The sequence below is a fragment of the Mytilus californianus genome, unplaced genomic scaffold (genome assembly GCF_021869535.1).
Source record: "Mytilus californianus isolate M0D057914Y unplaced genomic scaffold, xbMytCali1.0.p SCAF_6, whole genome shotgun sequence".
Taxonomy (NCBI): domain Eukaryota; kingdom Metazoa; phylum Mollusca; class Bivalvia; order Mytilida; family Mytilidae; genus Mytilus; species Mytilus californianus.
In genome coordinates, this window is record NW_026262712.1 from 1131159 (window position 1) to 1154631 (window position 23473).

The 23473-nt window shown below is 34.6% G+C and overlaps 1 protein-coding gene across 1 annotated transcript in view; it reads left to right on the forward strand.

Moving 5' to 3' along the window:
• LOC127705234 (uncharacterized) overlaps window positions 1-23473 on the forward strand; it is a 210047-nt gene that overhangs the window by 108173 nt on the left and 78401 nt on the right. Inside the window, exons 8-11 of the mRNA XM_052209559.1 lie at window positions 3653-4431; window positions 5099-5129; window positions 11004-11272; window positions 23201-23228. Coding sequence (XP_052065519.1) covers window positions 3653-4431; window positions 5099-5129; window positions 11004-11272; window positions 23201-23228 — 1107 coding nt within the window. The remainder of the gene's footprint in view (window positions 1-3652; window positions 4432-5098; window positions 5130-11003; window positions 11273-23200; window positions 23229-23473) is intronic.

The window sequence follows — 23473 nt, forward strand, 5'->3', positions numbered from 1 at the left end:
TCACACAGGTTTTATTTGAAATTGACCTCATTTTCAAGGTTCATTGCTCAGTGTTAAGTTTTTGTGTTTTGGTCTGTTTTTCTTAAACTATAAGCAATAGGTCAACTATATTTGTTGTATGGAAGATTTGTTAGCTGTACATGCCTGCCTTGCATGGTTTATCTGACCTTGACCTCATTTTCATGGTTCATTGGTCAATGTTTAGTTTACTTGGTTAATGTTAAGTTTATGTGGCAGTTGTAATAAAGCTTTATATTTAGGACTATCAACATAATATCAATGATTAGTTAAGAAGGCGAGACATTTCAGCGTGTGCACTCTTGTGTTTATTGTCATGAATATAATAAAATACAGAAAATCAGACAGGGCCAAAAAGTATCAAAAGGTTGAGATCTACTAATAAGCTACTGTCTGTTTACACCAACACTGTCCAACTGGCAACTTCTTATAGGAGTTATTGCCCTTAAATGACGAATGCTACTAGTCTTTTGTTTTGCATTTTTTCCTATTTAGTTAAAAACGATAAAAGAAAGATGGTTACGTAAAAAGCCTACATGATCAGCAAGATTAGATCTACAATAAAATTGAGAATGGAAATGGGGAATGTGTCAAAGAGACAACAACCCGACCATAGAGCAGACAACAGCCGAAGGCCACCAATGGGTCTTCAATGCAGCGAGAAACTCCGGCACCCGGAGGCGTCCTTCAGCTGGCCCCTTAACAAATATGTATACTAGTTCAGTGATAATGGATGTCATACTAAACTCCAAATTATACACATGGAAACTAAAATTAAAAATGATCCAAGACTAACAAAGGCCAGAGGCTCCTGACTTGGGACAGGCGCAAAAATGCAGCAGGGTTAAACATGTTTTTTGAGATCTCAACCCTCCCCCTATACCTCTAGCCAATGTAGTAAAAAACAAACGCACAACAGTACGCACAGTAAAACTCAGTATAAGAGAAGTCTGAGTCCGATGTCAGAATAGAAAACAAAAGAAAATAAACAAAATGACAATAATACATAAATAACAACAGACTACTAGCAGTTACTGACATGCCAGCTCCAGACCTCAATTAAATTGATTGAAAGATTATGTCTTCATCATATGAATATCAGGCACAATCCCTCCTGTTAGGGGTTTAGTAATATACCGTCATAAAATATATGAGAAGAACATAACCCGTGTCATGCCAACAACTGGTTTTAGAATAAATGTGTTTAATTCCGATGCAAAGACCCTATAAGTGAATCAATATTAAAGCCAAAATATGCAATCTTTAATGACCTGACAACAGTATCGTAACTATATCCCTTCTTAATAAGTCTGCTTAAAGGTTTTGTTAGCTTTTGAGGTGAATACTGACATTTTTGTGCTTTGTAAAGAATATTACCATAAAAGATTGGATGTGAAATACCCGAACGTATAAGATGTCTGCATTTTGCGTTATATTTACTAATGATGTCCTTATACCGATGATAAAATTTAGTAAATGTTTTAACAACTTTATGATATCGAAAACACTGGTGTAATAATTTTTCAGTAATACATAAATTTCTCATCACTTGTCGTCATTGTCGTTCGTCATCGTTAGCTTTTTACAAAAATCTTCTCCTCTGAAACCACTGGGCCAAATTTAACCAAACTTGGCCACAATCATCATTAGTGTATCTAGTTTAAAAAATGTGTCTGATGACCCCGCCAACCAACCAAGATGGCCGCCATTGCTAAAAATAGACCATAGGGGTAAAATGTAGATTTTGGCTTATATCTCTAAAACCAAAGCATTTAGAGTAAATCTGACAAGGTAAAACTGATTATCAGGTCAAGATCTATCTGCCCTGAAATTTTCAGACAAATCTGACATCCTGTTGTTGGGTTGCTGCCCCTGAATTGGTAATTTTAAGGAAATTTTGCAGTTTTTGGTTATTATCTTGAATATTATTATAGATAGAGATAAACTGTAAACAGCAATAATGTTCAGCAAAGTAAGATCTACAAATAAGTTGTCATGACCAAAATTGTCAGTCGACCCCTTTAGGAGTTATTGCCCTTAATAGTAAATTTTTAACAATTATTTGTAAATTTTTGTAATCTTTTACAAAAATCTTCTTTTCTGAAACTACTGAGAAAAATTAATTTAACCATACTTGGCCATAATCATTATTAGGGTATCTAGTTTAAAAAATTTGTCCGATGATCCCACCTTCCAACCATCATGGCCGACTTGGTTAAAAATAGAACATAGGGGTAAAATGCAGTTTTTTGTCGAGCCTGCGACTTTTGTCGCAGAAAGCTCGACATAGGGATAGTGATCCGGCGGAGGCGGCGTTAGCTAACTTCTTAAAAGCTTTATATTTTAGAAGGTGGAAGGTCTGGATGCTTCATACTTTGTATATGGATGCCTCATGTTACGAAGTTTCCGTCAGTCACATGTCCAATGTCCTTGACCTCTTTTTCATGGTTCAGTGACTACTTGAAAAAAAAGTTAAGATTTTTTGTAATGTTAAATTCTCTCTTATTATAAGTAATAGGATAACTATATTTGGTATGTGCGTACCTTGCAAGGTCTTCATGCCCGTCAGACAGTTTTCACTTGACCTCGACCTCATTTCATGGATCAGTGAACAAGGTTAAGTTTTGGTGGTCAAGTCCATATCTGAGATACTATAAGCAATAGGTCTAGTATATTAGGTGTATGGAAGGACTGTAAGGTGTACATTTCCAACTGGCAGGTGTCATCTGACCTTGACCTCATAGTTAAGTTTTTGTGTTTTGGTCTGTTTTTCTTATACTGTATGCAATAGGTCTACTATAGTTGGTGTATGGAATGATTGTAAGGTGTACATGTCTAGCTGGCAGGTGTCATCTGACCTTGACCTCATTTTCATGATTCAGTGGTCAAAGTTCAGTTTTTGAGTTTTGGTCTTTTTTTCTAATACTATATGCAATAGTTCAACTATATTTGGTGTATGGAAATATTTTATGATCTATTTGTCAGTCACGCAGGTTTTTTTTACCTTGACCTCATTTTCAAGATTCATTGCTCAGTGTTAAGTTTTTGTGTTTTGGTCTGTTTTTCTTAAACTAAAAGCAATAGGTCAACTATATTTGTTGTATTGAAGAATTGTTAGCTGTACATGCCTGCCTTGCATGGTTCATCTGACCTTGACCTCATTTTCATGGTTCATTGGTCAATGTTTAGTTTACTTGGTTAATAATAAGTTTATGTGACAGTTGTAATAAAGCTTTATATTTAGGACTATCAACATAATATCAATGATTAGTAAAGAAGGCGAGACATTTCAGCGTGTGCACTCTTGTGGTTTATATCTCTGAAACTTAAGCATTTAGAGCAAATCTGACAGGTGGCAAAAATGTTCATCAGATTTAGATTTATCTGCCCTGAAATTTTCAGACGAATCCGACAACCCGTTGTTGGGTTGCTGCCCCTGAGTTAGTAATTTTACAAAAATTTTGCAGTTTTTATTTGTTATTATCTTAGATATCATTATAATATCTAATATCTAATACTATTAATTATGATTTTAACCTTATTTTACATGATTTCCAAAGCATCAGTAAATACAGGTGAGCGACACAGGCTCTTGAGAGCCTCTAGTTTCTTTATTTATTATTTTACTTTACAGATATTGCCTTTTGGCCAAAGAAAGGTCTCATAAGAAATACTTTTGAAAGGATGTCAGAAAGTGGAATAGTACAAAGAAAAGATCTTTATCTTATTTGGGAACAAAAGCACTTCAATAAAATATCACCCTACAAAGAGTTCATATTTGATATGCTCATCCACCTTGATATTCTATCAGAGCAACGTAGATATGATATAAATACGGGAAGTCGGTTACCAGTGGAAAACTTCTTTGTTCCCTGTATGCTCACTCAAAGAAATGACACAAGATTCATGACCCATGAATGCACACCAGAGAAAGCAATCAGTCTAGCTTTTGTTTTCAAAGGGACTATTATACCACCAGCCTTACCAAATCGTCTCATTAGCGCATGTCTCAGTATGTGGACCGTGAAGACATATGAAGGAAAACAACTCCTGTTTTCAGGATTCATTGGTTTATCATTTGATAAAGCACATGATATTGTTGTATGTGTTGAAGGTAACAAGATATTTCTCTACATAGTCCATGAAACCTCCAATGGACTGATAGTACCAGATATTGCCACTGGTATCAAGGAATGCATGTTTACAACATTGGAGAGAATCTCAGAGTTCTATAGGTCCACAGTCCATGTCTCCTCCAGCAGCCAAAAACTACCCTTCCACATTGAATATACATGCTTCAGGTTAGAATGCCATATAACTGAAGAGGCAGCATTGACAACTGATGAATGGATCTGTGATAAACATAAGATTGTACATACCAAAGACAAGTGGAATATTTGGAATCAAGATCAGGTATAATAAATAGAACTATTAAGTTGATATTGAATCAAGTCACACAGTGCTGACTTATAGTTGGCTTATGCAATCTCCAAAAATAGAAAACAACATGCATGAAATGTTAAATAAGATAAAAGAACGGTTAACATTACAAACTCACAAGATTAATTCCTGTGTAACTAATTTCTCACAAGATAAATTCCCATGTAACTAATATCTCACACGATAAATTCCCGTGTAACTAATATCTCACAAGATAAATTCCTTTGTAACTTATTCCTCATAAGATAAAATCCAGAGTAACTAATCTTGCAAGAAAATTTGTGTGTTATTTATCTGACAAGGAATTTATAAAAAAAAGAACGAGCTTCACTCTGTATATCACTGATGGACTCTGGGTTTGAAAAAAAAACTGTTATGTTACATGCCATTGATTTGCACATGAAGGCTGTGAGCCATCACATTATACATGTTATAAACAATCGGACTAATAATTTTGTTTATTATCACTCTGAAACAAATTTTATACATTTATATTCAAATTAAAAGGCAATGCTAACAATTTTGCCATTGCTTAACTATGAATAAAATATGAATAAAATAAATCTTAACCTCAGACTTCTGTATCCTTTGCACTTTGTAAATATTAATTATTGTATCCAACAATATATTTTTTTTTCAGGCAAAAGAAGAATGTGAATTAAACTGTCAAGGTAAATAGTATAACTACAGAATAAGTACTTACTAATGCAAAAATATGGTGTGAATAGTTTTTTATACGTCCGTTTACGGGACCTATTATGGGTTACAATTGTCTGTTGTCCGTCTGTCATCCACATGTCGGACAATTACTCTAAAACGCTTTAACCAATTTGCATGAAACTTTGTTGAATTGTTTATAACTATTGACGTACCTTTCAATTTTTAAATATTTTAGGTTTTTGAGTTATGGGGTTTTATTCATTAAAAAAGGATGATTTTTCAGTTTTCGGACAATAACTCAAAAACACTTTCACCAATTTGTATCTTTTGATGGGAGCTCCCTTTAAATTTTTAATAAATATTAGATTTTAGTTTTCTGAGATTTTATTCATAAAAAGGGGTGATTTTTCTATTTTCAGACATTAACTCAAAAGTGCTTTAATTATAAAAAAGAAGATGTGGTATGATTGCCAATGAGACAACTCTCCACAAGAGACCAAATGACACAGAAATTAACAACTATAGGTCACCGTATGGCCTTCAACAATGAGCAAAGCCCACACCGCACAGTCAGCTATAAAAGCCTCGAAATGACAATGTAAATCAATTCAAACGGAAGAAAACTAACGGCCTAATTTATGTACAAAAAATGAAGGAAAAACAAATATGTAACACATAAACAAACGACAACCACTGAATTACAGGCTCCTGACTTGGGACAGGCACATACAAACAGAATGTGGCTGGGTTAAACATGTTAGCGGGATTCCAACCCTTCCCCTAACCTAGGACAGTGGTGTAACAGTACAACATAAGAACGAACTATAAAAATCAGTTGAAAGAGTCTTAACTCATCAGATGGATAAAAATACAAATACTACAATTAAAGTGGACGTTGTCAGGTACTTGTACATCCAAACAACAAAAAAATACTAAGTACAGATCTGAGAGTACTCGCAGTTACTGACAGCTAGTTCAAAGCCACTAACAACTAATAAAAAAAATCATGCATCTAAGACTAAATTATCAATCCGTACACATCCAACATCCAATGGATTTAGTGTAAAGACGTCATAAACAGTCAGAGAAAAACATGACCTTGTGCAATGCCAAGATAGAGGTATCGATAGATTGTAGTTTAAGTAGTTTTCATGAAACTTTGGTGACTTGTGACTGGCCCAAGCCATTTGAGTGAATCTGAAGCAGAATGACATATCCTGACCCCTCAGTTCTATGTCCAAGCAATGTCAAGGGATCTGAAGCAGAATGACATATCCTGACCCTTCAGTTCTATGTCCAAGCAATGTCAAGGGATCTGAAGCAGAATGACATATCCTGACCCCTCAGTTCTATGTCCAAGCAATGTCAAGGGATCTGAAGCAGAATGACATATCCTGACCCTTCAGTTCTATGTCCAAGCAATGTCAACTGATCTGAAGCAGAATGACTTATCCTGACCCTTCAGTTCTATGTCCAAGCAATGTCAATGGATCTGAAGCAGAGTAACATATCCTGACCCCTCAGTTCTATGTCCAAGCAATGTCAAGGGATCTGAAGCAGAATGACATATCCTGACCCTTCAGTTCTATGTCCAAGCAATGTCAACTGATCTGAAGCAGAATGACTTATCCTGACCCTTCAGTTCTATGTCCAAGCAATGTCAAGGGATCTGAAGCAGAGTAACATATCCTGACCCCTCAGTTCTATGTCCAAGCAATGCCAAGAGATCTGAAGCAGAATAACATATCCTGACCTCTCAGTTCTATGTCCAAGCAATGCCAAGAGATCTGAAGCAGAATAACATATCCTGACCCCTCAGTTCTATGTCCAAGCAGTGTCAAGAGATCTGAAGCAGAATAACATATTCTGACCCCTCAGTTCTATGTCAAAGCAATGTCAAGAGATCTGAAGCAGAATGACATATCCTGACCCCTCAGTTCTATGTCCAAGCAATGTCAAGTGATCTGAAGCAGAATAACATATCCTGACCCTTCACTTCTATGTCCAAGCAATGTCAAGGGATCCGAAGCAGAATAACATTTCATGACCCCTCACTTCTATGTCCAAGCAATGTCAAGGGATCTGAAGCAGAATAACATTTCATGACCCCTCACTTCTATGTCCAAGCAATGTCAAGAGATCTTGACCCCTCAGTGTCCAGGGATCTGAAGCAGAGTAACATATCCTGACCCTTCAGTTCTATGTCCAAGCAATGTCCAGGGATCTGAAGCAGAGTAACATATCCTGACCCTTCAGTTCTATGTCCAAGCAATATCAAGGGATCTGAAGCAGAGTAACATATCCTGACCCTTCAGTTCTATGTCCAAGCAATGTCAAGGGATCAGAAGTAGAATAACATATCCTGATCCTTCAGTTCTATGCCCAAGCAATGTCAAGAGATCTGAAGCAGAATAACATATCCTGACCCCTCACTTCTATGTCCAAGCAATGTCAAGGGATCTGGAGCAGAATAACATATCCTGACCCCTCACTTCTATGTCCAAGCAATGTCAAGTGATCTGAAGCAGAATAACATATCCTGACCCCTCACTTCTATGTCCAAGCAATGTCAAGGGATCTGAAGCAGAATGATATATCCTTCGCCCTTCAGTTCTATGTCTAAGCAATGTCAAGGGATCTGGAGCAGAATAACATATCCTGACCCTTCAGTTCTATGTCCAAGCAATATCAAAGATTTGAAACAGAATAACTTAACCTGACCCTTCATTTCTAAGTGCAAGCAATGTTAAGGGATCTATAGCAGGATAAAATGTAATGACCCTTCTGGTGTGTATCCACAATATATTAAAGGATTTGAAGTAAAATATCATACCCTGGCCCCTTACTTCTGTGTGCAAACAATATTGAGGCATCTGAAGCAGAATAGAATACACTGACCCCTCAGTCGAGTGTCCAAGCAGATGTAACGGATTCTAAATTGGAAATCAGAGTCCTTATTTAGGACAGTGGATAACTTGCACATTTTTGCAAGCATCTTCCAAATTTATTTCTTGATATTTTATGTATAAGGAGGGGGATGAAATTACATTTAAAAAAAATATATGGCATGAATTTGTAGGTAAAGTAGTTATTTTGTACAGTTTGAAAAGGTACAAAAACTAGTATGTCTTAATTACAGACCCCTTTAAGGTACTGTAGATTAACTGCCATCTTTATGTATATAGTGGTAATCAATATGTTTGGTTATTTGCTTGAATCTACAAATTTTAAACATATTTGCAAATAATTGGTTTTACTGTATATTGGAATAAAGAAAAATAAATGACTTGTTGCATTACTTAGACTGATTTATCTGATATCAAATGTTTGGGTTAGTTATTCGAATCAAATTGTCAATTTGAGTCATTTAAGGGAAAATAACTCAAAGAGTTAATTTTTCATAATGGAATGAGAAATTTAGAAATTTTACTTGTAGCAAGAAAGCAAGTTCAGTGACACTATTTTTACCTTTTAGTTTCATAAATATAAAAAAGAAGATGTGGTATGATTGCCAATGAGACAACTCTCCACAAGAGACCAAATGACACAGAAATTAACAACTATAGGTCACTGTACAATGAACAATGAACAAAGCTCATACCGCACAGTCAGCTATAAAAGGCCCCGAAAAATTTATAAAACAGTCGAAGAATTCTAAAGCATATTTCAAAACCTATCTCCTCAAATTTTATTTCAAAATTCTATCTCATAGATTTCTTTTTATTTACAATTTTTTTTATATATATGAACAGTCTCTGCAAGTTTTGACAATTTTGCTTGGCTGGTAGCTTGAAAAATAGTACGGTGACCCATACTTTTTATTATATTTTTGAAAAAAAGAATACTTTCTGTGTATTTGCACCACAGATGGAACAAATAATGACTAATATTTCATGGGTTTTCAGGTAAAACATTCATACTTTCTGTGTATTTGCACCACAGGCAGGACAACCAGTGACTACTATTTCATGGGTATTCAGGTCAAAAGTCCAAACTTTCTGTGTATTTGCTCCACAGATAGGACAACTATAGACTATTATTTAATGGGTACCGTAAATTGGGAAATTTTGGCGTCGGGATATTTTGGCGGTTTTCTCTCGAAAGGCATGTGTTTTATTTTGGTGTGTGTAATTTTGGTGTTTCATCCAATTGATATGTTTAATTTTGGAACAAGAGTAGTGAGCAAGCTCATTCATATTTGCCTTTATTTTCCCATTTATTGACAAAATCTCATTGAATTTTCAAACTAGAAACACGACAAAGTTAACTTAATGAAGGAATCGGATACGGATGCAATCGCCAATAATTCCGTATATCGGGGTTCAAACCTGAAAGAAAATATGAAATAAAATCTTAAACATTAAAATCACTTTTTAAATAGATTATTTAGTTTTTACAAATATCATATGACATAAATTTTATAATCATCTCTATTGCAGTACATGTTAATCTATTGACGATCAAGGATTTAAATTTTAATCCTAATGCCTCTGGCAGTACATCTTAATTAATTGAAGATAAAGAATTACAAGGAGTTTTGATATTCTAATTACCAATAATGGCATCTAATCAGCAAAAGCCTGGCATATTTATGACATGTGTGAATAAAAATTCATGTTGTGTTTTCTTAACAATTTCAGAAAATTGACATTTAGGTTAACATTATATAGTGTTGTTGTCAAATTATACCAAGTATTTATTTGCAGATTTGGCTATGTATAGAATTGTAGGAAATATACGGAAGATATAAAAACATAAAATATTTTCCCCAACAATTAACATTACGATATTGTCATACCGGTACACGATTTTGGCGTTTCAATTTTTAATGTTTGATTTATTTTCGTGTGTTTAATTTTGGCACTTTCATTGAAAGCGCCAAATAAACCAAAAAACTACAACCAAAATAACGGTATTCAGGTCTAACAGTCATACTTTCTGTGTATTTGTCCCACAGATAGGACACCGAATGACTACTATTTCATGGGTGTTCAGGTCAAACGTTCAAACTTTCTGTGTATTTGCTCCACAGATAGGACAATCATTGACTACTATTTTATGGGTATTCAGGTCAAACGTTCATATTTTCAATGAAATTGCTCCACAAATCGGACAAACAGTAACTAATATGTCATGGGTATTCAGGTCATACCTCTTTGTATTTGCACCACAGATAGGACAACCAAGGACTAACATTTCATGGATATTCAGGTCAAACGTTCATACGTTCTGTGTATTTGCTCCACATATAGGACAACCATTGACTAATATTTCGTGATATGGATATTCAGGTCAAACATTCATACTTTCTGTACACTTGTACCACAGATAGAATAACATATGATAGATCATACATAATATAAATGTTATTGTCGGTTGCATTTCTGTAAATATTGACAATGCAATTTCCAATAGGAACTCCTTTTATGGCTAACACTGTACAACTTTTACTATGAAGTTTCGAAAAAATTATATCCTAGAATGGAAAGCTCATATGCACTACTATTTTTTTCAATGGTCAAAATATAGGGATGTGTGGCATTTTTTCAACATTTATATGCCCCGAACTTCTAAGAGTGTAAACATGTTAAAATTGTACTTAAATTCTGTACTACCCCTACCTCCACTTTTGGTCTCCCATTGAATTCAAGGCTGCTGCTATATTTTTTAATTTATACTGGTAACATTCCCACGTTATGTCTCTATGAGATGAAACATAGAGATCATATCTGGGAACCAGTACATAAACAAATCAATTTATCTATGAATATTATATATCTCCCATAAAGAGGCATGGTTTGTGAAACAGCTGTATTTACAAAATGCAACTTGTAAGGGTTATTGTTTACCGTATTTGCATTATGTAGCAATTTATTCAAATTTAGGTTTACAAGAAGATGCCTTAAATCAGATTCCAAGTGATATTGAACTTCAACGATTTTCATCACGATGTGAGGAAACCTTAATAAGAGAGTTGGCTATACATCTTGGTATTACTTTACACGAATGGGGAAAACTCAGATCTGATTATGAATTTGTCGACATTGTTAAGTATAGAGTACTAGTCGCCTGGAGAGAAAAGTATTCAGGAAGATTCAGTAACATAGCAAAAGCTTTACAAGATATGGATTTGACTACCCACACACTGTGCCAGGTAAACTAGTCCAATAAACTGGATTTATCAAATTATGTATTGTACATTTATAACTTAAGGAAGAGGTATAATAAGTGTTCCTTGAATTGCAAATATAATAATAAAACTATCCGCATTACAAAACTATGTCAATTCTATTGATAATTGATGCTAAGGAATAGGTTTCGTTTTTTTTTTTCTTCGGATAATCTATTTCATTTGTTTCTATTCAATATGTCAACATTTTATGTTTTTTTTTATATGGGTTGGTTACATGTATTAAATGTCTTGCATAAGATATTATTTTCAAACATTATTGGTCAGAACAAGTTTCACGCTTGAGGTTTGTGCCACACTATATTAGATATCAATTAGTGTGGAATCAATGACATTAGTATATAAGTTTACCTTAAATATGTGATACGACCTTGACGTTGTCTTTAAATTTTTTGTTGCCGTAAAATTGTACCTGTTAATTTAACGTTACACCTTTTAGATTGCTCACCCCCATGAACTTAACATTTCAAATAATGCAAAAAGGTTTAAAAGATGTATTTTTCAGTATTACGCCCTTTTATTCTATGTTCCAATTCCTAATGATTATAAGTCCCCTACCGACGAAGTCGAAGGGGACTTTTGGTTTGCAATCTGTCTGTCCATTCGTCAGTCCAGCAAATAAGTTTTCCACACTTTTTATTCATGCTTAAAGATATTGATTTGATATTTGGTATATAGTTTTATCATGACCAGTTACAGCTTAAGTTCAAATTTTGTTCCGGTCTGATGATTTATTTTGCACAGGTCTGTTCCTTGGAAAATTCACACAAATAATCAGTTTTCCACACTCTTTTCCGTTATGCTTGTAGATATTAATTTAATATTTTGTTATATAGTTTTCACCATGACAAGTTATAGTTCAAGTATAATGTTTTTTTTAACAGTAGGGGACTACGTATTCCCATGCTGTAATAAATATTATGCGGTAGAGGACTATGTATTGCAATGCAGTACTTATTATTATCTGGTAGGGGACTATGTATTGCCATGTAGTATTAACTACTAACTGGTAGGAGACTATGTATTGCCATGTAGTATTAACTACTAACTGGTAGGAGACTATGTATTGCCATGTAGTATTAACTACTAACTGGTAGGAGACTATGTATTGCCATGTAGTATTAACTACTAACTGGTAGGAGACTATGTATTGCCATGTAGTATTAACTACTAACTGGTAGGGGACTATGTATTGCCATGTAGTATTAACTACTAACTGGTAGGAGACTATGTATTGCCATGTAGTATTAACTACTAACTGGTAGGGGACTATGTATTGCCATGTAGTATTAACTACTAACTGGTAGGGGACTATGTATTGCCATGTAGTATTAACTACTAACTGGTAGGAGACTATGTATTGCCATGTAGTATTAACTACTAACTGGTAGGAGACTATGTATTGCCATGTAGTATTAACTACTAACTGGTAGGGGACTATGTATTGCCATGTAGTATTAACTACTAACTGGTAGGGGACTATGTATTGCCATGTAGTATTAACTACTAACTGGTAGGGGACTATGTATTGCCATGTAGTATTAACTACTAACTGGTAGGAGACTATGTATTGCCATGTAGTATTAACTACTAACTGGTAGGGGACTATGTATTGCAATGCAGTACTTATTATTATCTGGTAGGGGACTATGTATTGCCATGTAGTATTAACTACTAACTGGTAGGAGACTATGTATTGCCATGTAGTATTAACTACTAACTGGTAGGGGACTATGTATTGCAATGCAGTACTTATTATTATCTGGTAGGGGACTATGTATTGCCATGTAGTATTAACTACTAACTGGTAGGAGACTATGTATTGCCATGTAGTATTAACTACTAACTGGTAGGAGACTATGTATTGCCATGTAGTATTAACTACTAACTGGTAGGGGACTATGTATTGCCATGTAGTATTAACTACTAACTGGTAGGAGACTATGTATTGCCATGTAGTATTAACTACTAACTGGTAGGAGACTATGTATTGCCATGTAGTATTAACTACTAACTGGTAGGGGACTATGTATTGCCATGTAGTATTAACTACTAACTGGTAGGGGACTATGTATTGCCATGTAGTATTAACTACTAACTGGTAGGGGACTATGTATTGCCATGTAGTATTAACTACTAACTGGTAGGGGACTATGTATTGCCATGTAGTATTAACTACTAACTGGTAGGGGACTATGTATTGCCATGTAGTATTAACTACTAACTGGTAGGAGACTATGTATTGCCATGTAGTATTAACTACTAACTGGTAGGGGACTATGTATTGCCATGTAGTATTAACTACTAACTGGTAGGGGACTATGTATTGCCATGTAGTATTAACTACTAACTGGTAGGGGACTATGTATTGCCATGTAGTATTAACTACTAACTGGTAGGAGACTATGTATTGCCATGTAGTATTAACTACTAACTGGTAGGAGACTATGTATTGCCATGTAGTATTAACTACTAACTGGTAGGGGACTATGTATTGCCATGTAGTATTAACTACTAACTGGTAGGGGACTATGTATTGCCATGTAGTATTAACTACTAACTGGTAGGGGACTATGTATTGCCATGTAGTATTAACTACTAACTGGTAGGGGACTATGTATTGCCATGTAGTATTAACTACTAACTGGTAGGAGACTATGTATTGCCATGTAGTATTAACTACTAACTGGTAGGAGACTATGTATTGCCATGTAGTATTAACTACTAACTGGTAGGGGACTATGTATTGCCATGTAGTATTAACTACTAACTGGTAGGGGACTATGTATTGCCATGTAGTATTAACTACTAACTGGTAGGAGACTATGTATTGCCATGTAGTATTAACTACTAACTGGTAGGGGACTATGTATTGCCATGTAGTATTAACTACTAACTGGTAGGAGACTATGTATTGCCATGTAGTATTAACTACTAACTGGTAGGGGACTATGTATTGCCATGTAGTATTAACTACTAACTGGTAGGAGACTATGTATTGCCATGTAGTATTAACTACTAACTGGTAGGAGACTATGTATTGCCATGTAGTATTAACTACTAACTGGTAGGAGACTATGTATTGCCATGTAGTATTAACTACTAACTGGTAGGAGACTATGTATTGCCATGTAGTATTAACTACTAACTGGTAGGGGACTATGTATTGCCATGTAGTATTAACTACTAACTGGTAGGGGACTATGTATTGCCATGTAGTATTAACTACTAACTGGTAGGGGACTATGTATTGCCATGTAGTATTAACTACTAACTGGTAGGGGACTATGTATTGCCATGTAGTATTAACTACTAACTGGTAGGAGACTATGTATTGCCATGTAGTATTAACTACTAACTGGTAGGAGACTATGTATTGCCATGTAGTATTAACTACTAACTGGTAGGGGACTATGTATTGCCATGTAGTATTAACTACTAACTGGTAGGGGACTATGTATTGCCATGTAGTATTAACTACTAACTGGTAGGGGACTATGTATTGCCATGTAGTATTAACTACTAACTGGTAGGAGACTATGTATTGCCATGTAGTATTAACTACTAACTGGTAGGGGACTATGTATTGCCATGTAGTATTAACTACTAACTGGTAGGAGACTATGTATTGCCATGTAGTATTAACTACTAACTGGTAGGAGACTATGTATTGCCATGTAGTATTAACTACTAACTGGTAGGGGACTATGTATTGCCATGTAGTATTAACTACTAACTGGTAGGAGACTATGTATTGCCATGTAGTATTAACTACTAACTGGTAGGGGACTATGTATTGCCATGTAGTATTAACTACTAACTGGTAGGAGACTATGTATTGCCATGTAGTATTAACTACTAACTGGTAGGGGACTATGTATTGCCATGTAGTATTAACTACTAACTGGTAGGGGACTATGTATTGCCATGTAGTATTAACTACTAACTGGTAGAGGACTATGTATTGCCATGCAATACTAATTATTAACCGGTAGTGGACTATGTATTCCCATGCAGAACTAGTTGTTAAACAGTAGAGGACTATGTATTGCAATGCAGTACTTATTATTATCTGGTAGGAGACTATGTATTGCCATGTAGTATTAACTACTAACTGGTAGGGGACTATGTATTGCCATGTAGTATTAACTACTAACTGGTAGGGGACTATGTATTGCCATGTAGTATTAACTACTAACTGGTAGGGGACTATGTATTGCCATGTAGTATTAACTACTAACTGGTAGGGGACTATGTATTGCCATGTAGTATTAACTACTAACTGGTAGTGGACTATGTATTGCCATGCAATACTAATTATTAACCGGTAGTGGACTATGTATTCCCATGCAGAACTAGTTGTTAAACAGTAGGGGACTATGTATTGCCATGCAGTACTAATTATTAACCGGTAGTGGACTATGTATTGCCATGCAATACTAATTATTAACCGGTAGTGGACTATGTATTCCCATGCAGAACTAGTTGTTAAACAGTAGGGGACTATGTATTGCCATGCAGTACTAATTATTAACCGATAGTGGACTATGTATTACAATGCAGTTCTCTCAGACTAATTGTTTCTGTAATCATCCTGCCTGTAGATATGTTTTTTCTTAATCAGTAGGGGACTATGTATTGCCATGCAGTACTCTCAGAATGCTTGTTTTTGATATCATCCTGCCTGAAAATATGTTTATTAACGGGTAGGCGACTATGTAATGCCATGCAATACTCTTAGAATGCTTGTTTTTGTAATCATCCTGCCTGTATATATTTTCATTAACCGGTAGTGGACAGTGTAATGCCATGCAGTACTAATTATTAAACAGTAGTGGACTATGTATTCCCATGCAGTACTATTTATTAAACAGTAGGGGACTATGTATTGCCATGTAGTACTAATTATTAACTGATCTTGATCGAGGACTATGTATTCCCATGCAGTACTCTCAAATTGCTTGTTTTTGTAATCATCCTGCATGAAGATATGTTTGTTAACCAGTTGGGGACTAATTGTATTGCCATGCATTACTAATTATTAAACGGTAGGGAACTATGTATTGCCATGTAGTACTAATTATTTAACGGAAGGGGACTATATATTGCCATGCAATACTAATTATTTACGGATAGGGGGTTATGTATTGTCATGCAGTACTAATTATTTACCGATAGGGGACTATGTATTGCCATGCATTACTAATCAATAAACGGTAAGGGACTATGTATTATCATACATTACTAATTATTAACAGGTAGGGGGCTATATATTGCTATGCAGTACTAATTATTAAACGGTAGGGGACTATGTATTGCCATGCAGTACTAATTATTAAACAGTATGGGACTATGTATTGCCAAGCAGTACTAATTATTTAACAGTAGGGGACTATGTATTGCCATGCAGTAATAATTATTAACCGATAGGGGACTATGTTTTGCCATGCAGTTCTTATTATTAAACGGTAGGGGACTATATGTATTCCGATGCAGTACTAATTATTAAACGGTAGGGGACTATATATTGCCATGAAGTACTATTTATTAACCGATAGGGGACTATGTATTACAATGCAGTACTCTCAGACTGATTGTTTTTGTAATCATCCTGCCTGTAGATATATTTTTTCTTAATCGGTAGGGGACTATGTATTGCCATGCAGTACTCTCAGAATGCTTGTTTTTGATATCATCCTGCCTGAAAATATGTTTATTAACGGGTAGGCGACTATTTAATACCATACAATACTCTCAGGATGCTTGTTTTTGTAATCATCCTACCTGTATATATTTTCATCAACTGGTAGTGGACAATGTAATGCCATGCAGTACTAATTATTAACCGGTAGTGGACTATGTATTCCCATGCAGTACTATTTATTAAACAGTAGGGGACTATGTATTGCCATGTAGTACTAATTATTAACTGATCTTGATCGAGGACTATGTATTCCCATGCAGTAATCTCAGATTGCTTGTTTTTGTAATCATCCGGCATGTAGATATGTTTGTTAACTGGTTGGGGACTAATTGTATTGCCATGCATTACTAATTATTAAACAGTAGGGGACTATGTTTTGCCATGTAGTACTAATTATTTACCGATAGGGGACTATGTATTGCCATGCAGTACTAATTTTTAATCGGTAGGGGATTATAAATACCAAGCATTACTAATTATTAGACGGTAGGAGACTATGTATTACCATGCAGTACTTATTATTTACCAATAGAGGACTATGTATTGCCATGCAATACTAATTATTAAACGGTAGGGGACTATGTATTGACATGCAGTACTAATTATTAAACAGTAGGGGACTATGTATTGCCATGTAGTACTAATTATTAACAAGTAGGGGGCTATATATTGCTATGCAGTACTAATTATTAAACGGTAGGGGACTATGTATTGCCATGGAGTACTAATTATTAAACAGTATGGGACTATGTACTGTATTGCCAAGCAGTACTAATTAGTAAACAGAAGGGGAATATATATTGCCATGCAGTAATAATTATTAACCTATAGGGGACTATGTTTTGCCATGCAGTTCTTATTATTAAACGGTAGGGGACTATCTATTGCCATGCAGTACTAATTATTAACCCATAGGGAGCTATATATTACCATGCTGTAATATTTATTAAACAGTATGGGTCTATGTATTGCCATGCAGTACTAATTATTAAACGGTAGGGGACTGTGTATTCCCATGCAGTACTAATTAATAAACAGTATGGGACTATGTATTACCATGCAGTACTAATTATTAAACGGTAGGGGACTATGTATTGCAATGCAGTACTAAGTATTAAACAGTATGGGACTGTATTGCCAAGCAGTACTAATTAGTAACAGTAGGGGACTATGTATTGCCATGCAGTAATAATTATTAACCGATAGGGGACTATGTTTTGCCATGCAGTTCTTATTATTAAACGGTAGGGGACTATCCATTGCCATGCAGTACTAATTATTAACCGGTAGGGCACTTTATGTATTCCGATGCAGTACTAATTATTAAACGGTAGGGAACTATATATTGCCATGCAGTACTAATTATCAACCGGTAGGGACTAAGTATTGCCATTTACTACTTTCAGAATGCTCGTTTTTGATATCACCATGCCTGTAGATATGTGTTTTAATGGTACGGGGACTATGTATTGCCATGCAGTACTTTCAGAATATTTGTTGTTGTTCTCACCCTGTCTGTAGATATGTGTTTTAATGGTACGGGGACTATGTATTGCCATGCAGTACTTTCAGAATATTTGTTGTTGTTATCACCCTGTCTGTAGATATGTGTTTTAATGGTACGAGGACTATGTATTGCCATATAGTACTCTCAGAATACTTGTTTTTGTTGTCACCCTGCCTGTAGATATGTGTTTGAATGGAACGAGGACTGTATATTGCCATATAGTACTCTCAGAATACTTGTTTTTGTTATCATCCTGTCTGTAGATATGTGTTTGAATGGAATGAGGACTATATATTGCCATATAGTACTCTCAGAATACTTGTTTTTGTTATCATCCTGTCTGTAGATATGTGTTTGAATGGAACGAGGACTATATATTGCCACATAGTACTCTCAGAATACTTGTTTTAGTTATCACCCTGCCTGAAGATATATGTTTGAATGGAACGAGGACTATATATTGCCATATAGTACTCTCAGAATACTTGTTTTTGTTATCATCCTGTCTGTAGATATGTGTTTTAATGGTACAGGGACTATGTATTGCCATGCAGTACTTTCAGAATACTTGTTTTTGTTATCATCCGGTTTATAGATATGTGTACTTATGGTACGGGGACTATGTATTGCCATGCAGTACTTTCAGAATGCTTGTTTTTGTTATCATCCTGTCTGTAGATATGTGTTTTAATGGTACGGGGACTATGTATTGCCATTTAGTACTTCCAGAATACTTGTTTTTGTTATCATCCTGTCTGTAGATATGTGTTTTAATGGTACGGGGACTATGTATTGCCATTTAGTACTTTCAGAATGCTTGTTTTTGTTATCATCCTGTCTGTAGATATGTGTTTTAATGGTACGGGGACTATGTATTGCCATATAGTACTCTCAGAATACTTGTTTTTGTTATCATCCTGTCTGTAGATATGTGTTTTAATGGTACGGGGACTATGTATTGCCATGCAGTACTTTCAGAATGCTTGTTGTTTGTAATCATTCTGCCTGTACACTTTTTCTAATACAATAAGACAAAAATAAATTTAATTTTCTTCATCAAATTGTGGAAGATTCGATAGTTACATTCCTCATTTGTTCACATACTACTAAATAACGAGGTCCCATTTGTTAGCCTGCATGACGTTTAAACGAGATATCAAAGAATTAAATTTTAAATATAACTAATATACGTCAATGCTGTTGACTAAAAAAATAACTCATTCCAGGCCCTTTTTAACCACTTAATTAATGTTACCAGTAATTAACAAGTCCCGGATCGAATCTGTTACCGATGTCAATATTATAGATATGTATGCTACATATAAGCCTCCTTTCATTAGGAGCACCACCATGAATTATTGTGTAAAGGTGGACATTTATCACACTGTATCGGCACAGATTAAATGTGAGCATTTGCCTATTCAGTTCCCCAAGCCTCATCACCGTGACAGGACTTACTTCAAGAAGGTTAACCTTCCACCAAACATGCATAAATACAATACGATTAAACATACGAACACACTCACCCACCTGATTGGCTCATCCTCATAATATAAAAAGTGCAAGATAAATACAAAATATGAAAAAGGTCACCCTGGACACCGCACGAATGCAACGTTAAATGCAAATTGGAAACCGGTATATGGTACATGTAGTTTCTTGTTGTAGAAAGAAAACTAAGACAGGTTCAAACAGAAAGATTTCGAAAGCAGATAAAACTGTGCACCTTATTATCAGAATGACTTTAAAATACTAAATATACAGTCTAAAAGTAGGGCGTAGGTACTGTAATACTGCTCAGTGGTGGAGTGTGTTCATTTAAAATTGATGAATGAGAGGTAACCAAACAAACTCATAATTTATCTACTGATTAACGCCTTAACTTTTATGGTGAATAGGATTTTGGCTATAAAGTTCCCTTTTAGCTCACTTGGCCCAATGTGCCAAGTGAGCTCTTCTCTTCATTTTTCGTCCGTCGTCCATCGTCGTCCGTTAACTTTTACAAAAATGTTCTCATCTGAAACTGCTGAGCCACATTTAACCAAACTTGCCCTAAATCATCCTTAGGGTATCTAATTTTAAAAATTCGTAAGGGTTCCGCTGAACCCAGTGTCTCGCCTACTTTTCTGTTAATCGCAGGCTCAACAAAAATGAGGAAGTAAATCAATAAAAATATTCCTCTTGATACTATCTTCTGATTGTAAGAAGCTTCTGTCCAAGTTTGGTAAAAATCCAGGAGAGTTTATGAATCTAATAAATGTTTAAAAACTTTAACTGCAGACTGAATGTAATGTTAACTGGAAGAAAACAAAATTTCCTTCTAGATACTAGCATTTGATCATAAACAAGCTTTTGTCCAAGTTTGGTTCAAATCCAAAATAGTATAAGAAAGTTATTAAAATTTTAAAAACTTTAACCACAGAGTGAATATGTTGTTTCCTGGCAGAAAATCTAAGTCCATTTAAAAGTAAAATACGGAAAAAATGGATTTATTTTTTTACAAAATTTCCTTCTAGATACTAGCTTTTGATCATAAGCAAGCTTCTGTCCAAGTTTGGTACAAATCCAAAATAGTATAAGTAAGTTATTAAAATTTTAAAAACTTTTACCACAGAGTAAATATGTTGTTTCCTTGCAGAAAATTTAAGTCCATTTAAAAGTAAAATAAGGAAAAAATGGATTTATTTTTTTACAAAATTTACTTCTAGATACTATCTTATGATCATAAACAAGCTTCTGTCCAAGTTTGGTACAAACCCAGGATAGTTTAAGAAAGTTTTTAAAATTTTAAAAACTTTAACCACAGAGTGAATGTAATATTTACCGGCAGAAAAACTAAGTCCATTTATAAGTAAAATACGGAAAAAATGGAATTTTATTTTAACAAAATTAACTTCTGGATACTATCTTATGATCATAAACAAGCTTCTGTCCAAGTTTGGTAGAAATCCAGGATAGTTTAAGAAAGTTATTAAAATTTCAAAAACTTTAACCACAGAGTGAATATTTGTGGACGCCGCCGACGGAATGTAGGATCGCTATGTCTCACTTTTTCGACTAAAGTCGAAGACTCCACAAAAATGTATCTGATGACCCTGCCAATCAACCAAGATGGCCACCATGGCTAAAAATAGAAAATGGGGAGTAAAATGCATTTTGGCTTATATATCTGAAACTAAAGCATTTAGAGCAAATCATGACCGGTTAAAAATGTTTATCAGGTCAAGATCTATCTACCCTGGAATTTTCAGACGCATCAGACAACCAGTTGTTGGGTTGCTGCCCCCGAATTGGTGATTTTAATGAAATTTTAGTTTTTTTGGTTAATATCTTGAATATTATAATAGATAGAGATAAACTATAAACAACAAAAATGTTCAGCAAATTAAGCTCTACAAATAGTCAACATGATCAAAATTGTCAATTGACCCCTTCAGCAGTTATTGCCCTTTAAAGTCAATTTTTCACAATTTTTCTTAAATTTTTATAATCTTTTCAGAAATCTTCTGCACTGAATCTAATGGGCCAAATAGAATTAAACTAAGCCACAATAGGGTATCTTTTTTTTTTCATCCAACCAACATGGCGGTCACGGCTAAAAATAGAACATAGGGGTTTACTATAGAAGTCTATTGGAAAATTGGAAAAAAAACCAATTTCAAATGGTCAGCAAAGTAAGCACTACAAATAAGTCAACATGATCAAAATTGTCAATTGACCCCTTCAGGAGTTATTGCCCTTTAAAGTCAATTTGAAAACTAATTTAAATAATGATAAGGGGTCTTCAGTAATTATTGTAAGACTACAATGGGATGACATGCTTTAAATTTAACTACTGATCCGAATTAAACCAAACTTGGCCTCAGTCATTTTTAGGGTATCTGATACTATTTATTATAATTGTAACCTTATTTTACATGATTTCCAAAACCACAGTAGATAGAGGTGAGTGACACAGGCTCTTGAGAGCCTCTAGTTATGCTCCACAAAATAATGGGGGGTATATGTTCATCTTGATTTCTGTACGTTCTTCTAAACGTTACAGGACCGTTGTTCAGTACATTTTAAAATCTGTGTAAAAAGAAATGGTTTCAGGATGAACACTTGTGTTTCCCTTGCATATTATTTGAACAAAAGGTTTACTGAAAGAAGTCATTGGAAAAGAACAAAAACAGATTATTAATTTTGTAATTAATAGATAAAGTTTAAGGTCACTGATATAGAAAATAAGTTTTATGTAAAATTGGTTTCCGGAGAGTAACTTAAGTTCCCTTTGCTTGATTGGAATGAAAATTTGAGATAAGACATATAGTAGCATGTTGATCACTAGACTTAAGTTAAAGACCACTGACTAATAATAGAATATATTTGATGATTGTTTTGAAAATCGTTCCTGTTGGTTTCCCGTGCTGATGTGAGTGAAACTTACGTAGAGAGACAACACATGAACCAGTAAGTCGCCTATAAGTCCAAAGTTCAAGATCAGTGTTACAAAAAAAAAGAAATATTTGGACTTATGAGCCTTTATGTCCATTTGGTATCTTCTGCCTCTCTTTTAGAACATGTTGGTTTCCTTGAAAATTATTAATGAAATATAAGATATGAAATATATGTCCAGAATTTATTCTTATATTATGAGCAAAAGTCTTTATTTTTGTATTAATTACAAAATATTTTGTAGGTAAAAAGAATCAGAAAAGGTCATTGTGGTATGTATTTAAAAAATCTCTTGTCATGATTATCAATGAAGCCAAGATATAATTTAGTCTTGATACTGTTAAGATGAAAACTATTTATACACACGTATATACTTTGATCATTATGTGGACCAGCATGTGTTTTATACATAAAGTATTCCGTGAATTGTAACCAGTAACATACATTCTTTGATCTGCAACCAGTACCTTGCATTCTTTGATCAGATCTGTAACAAGCAGGATGCATTCTTTGATCT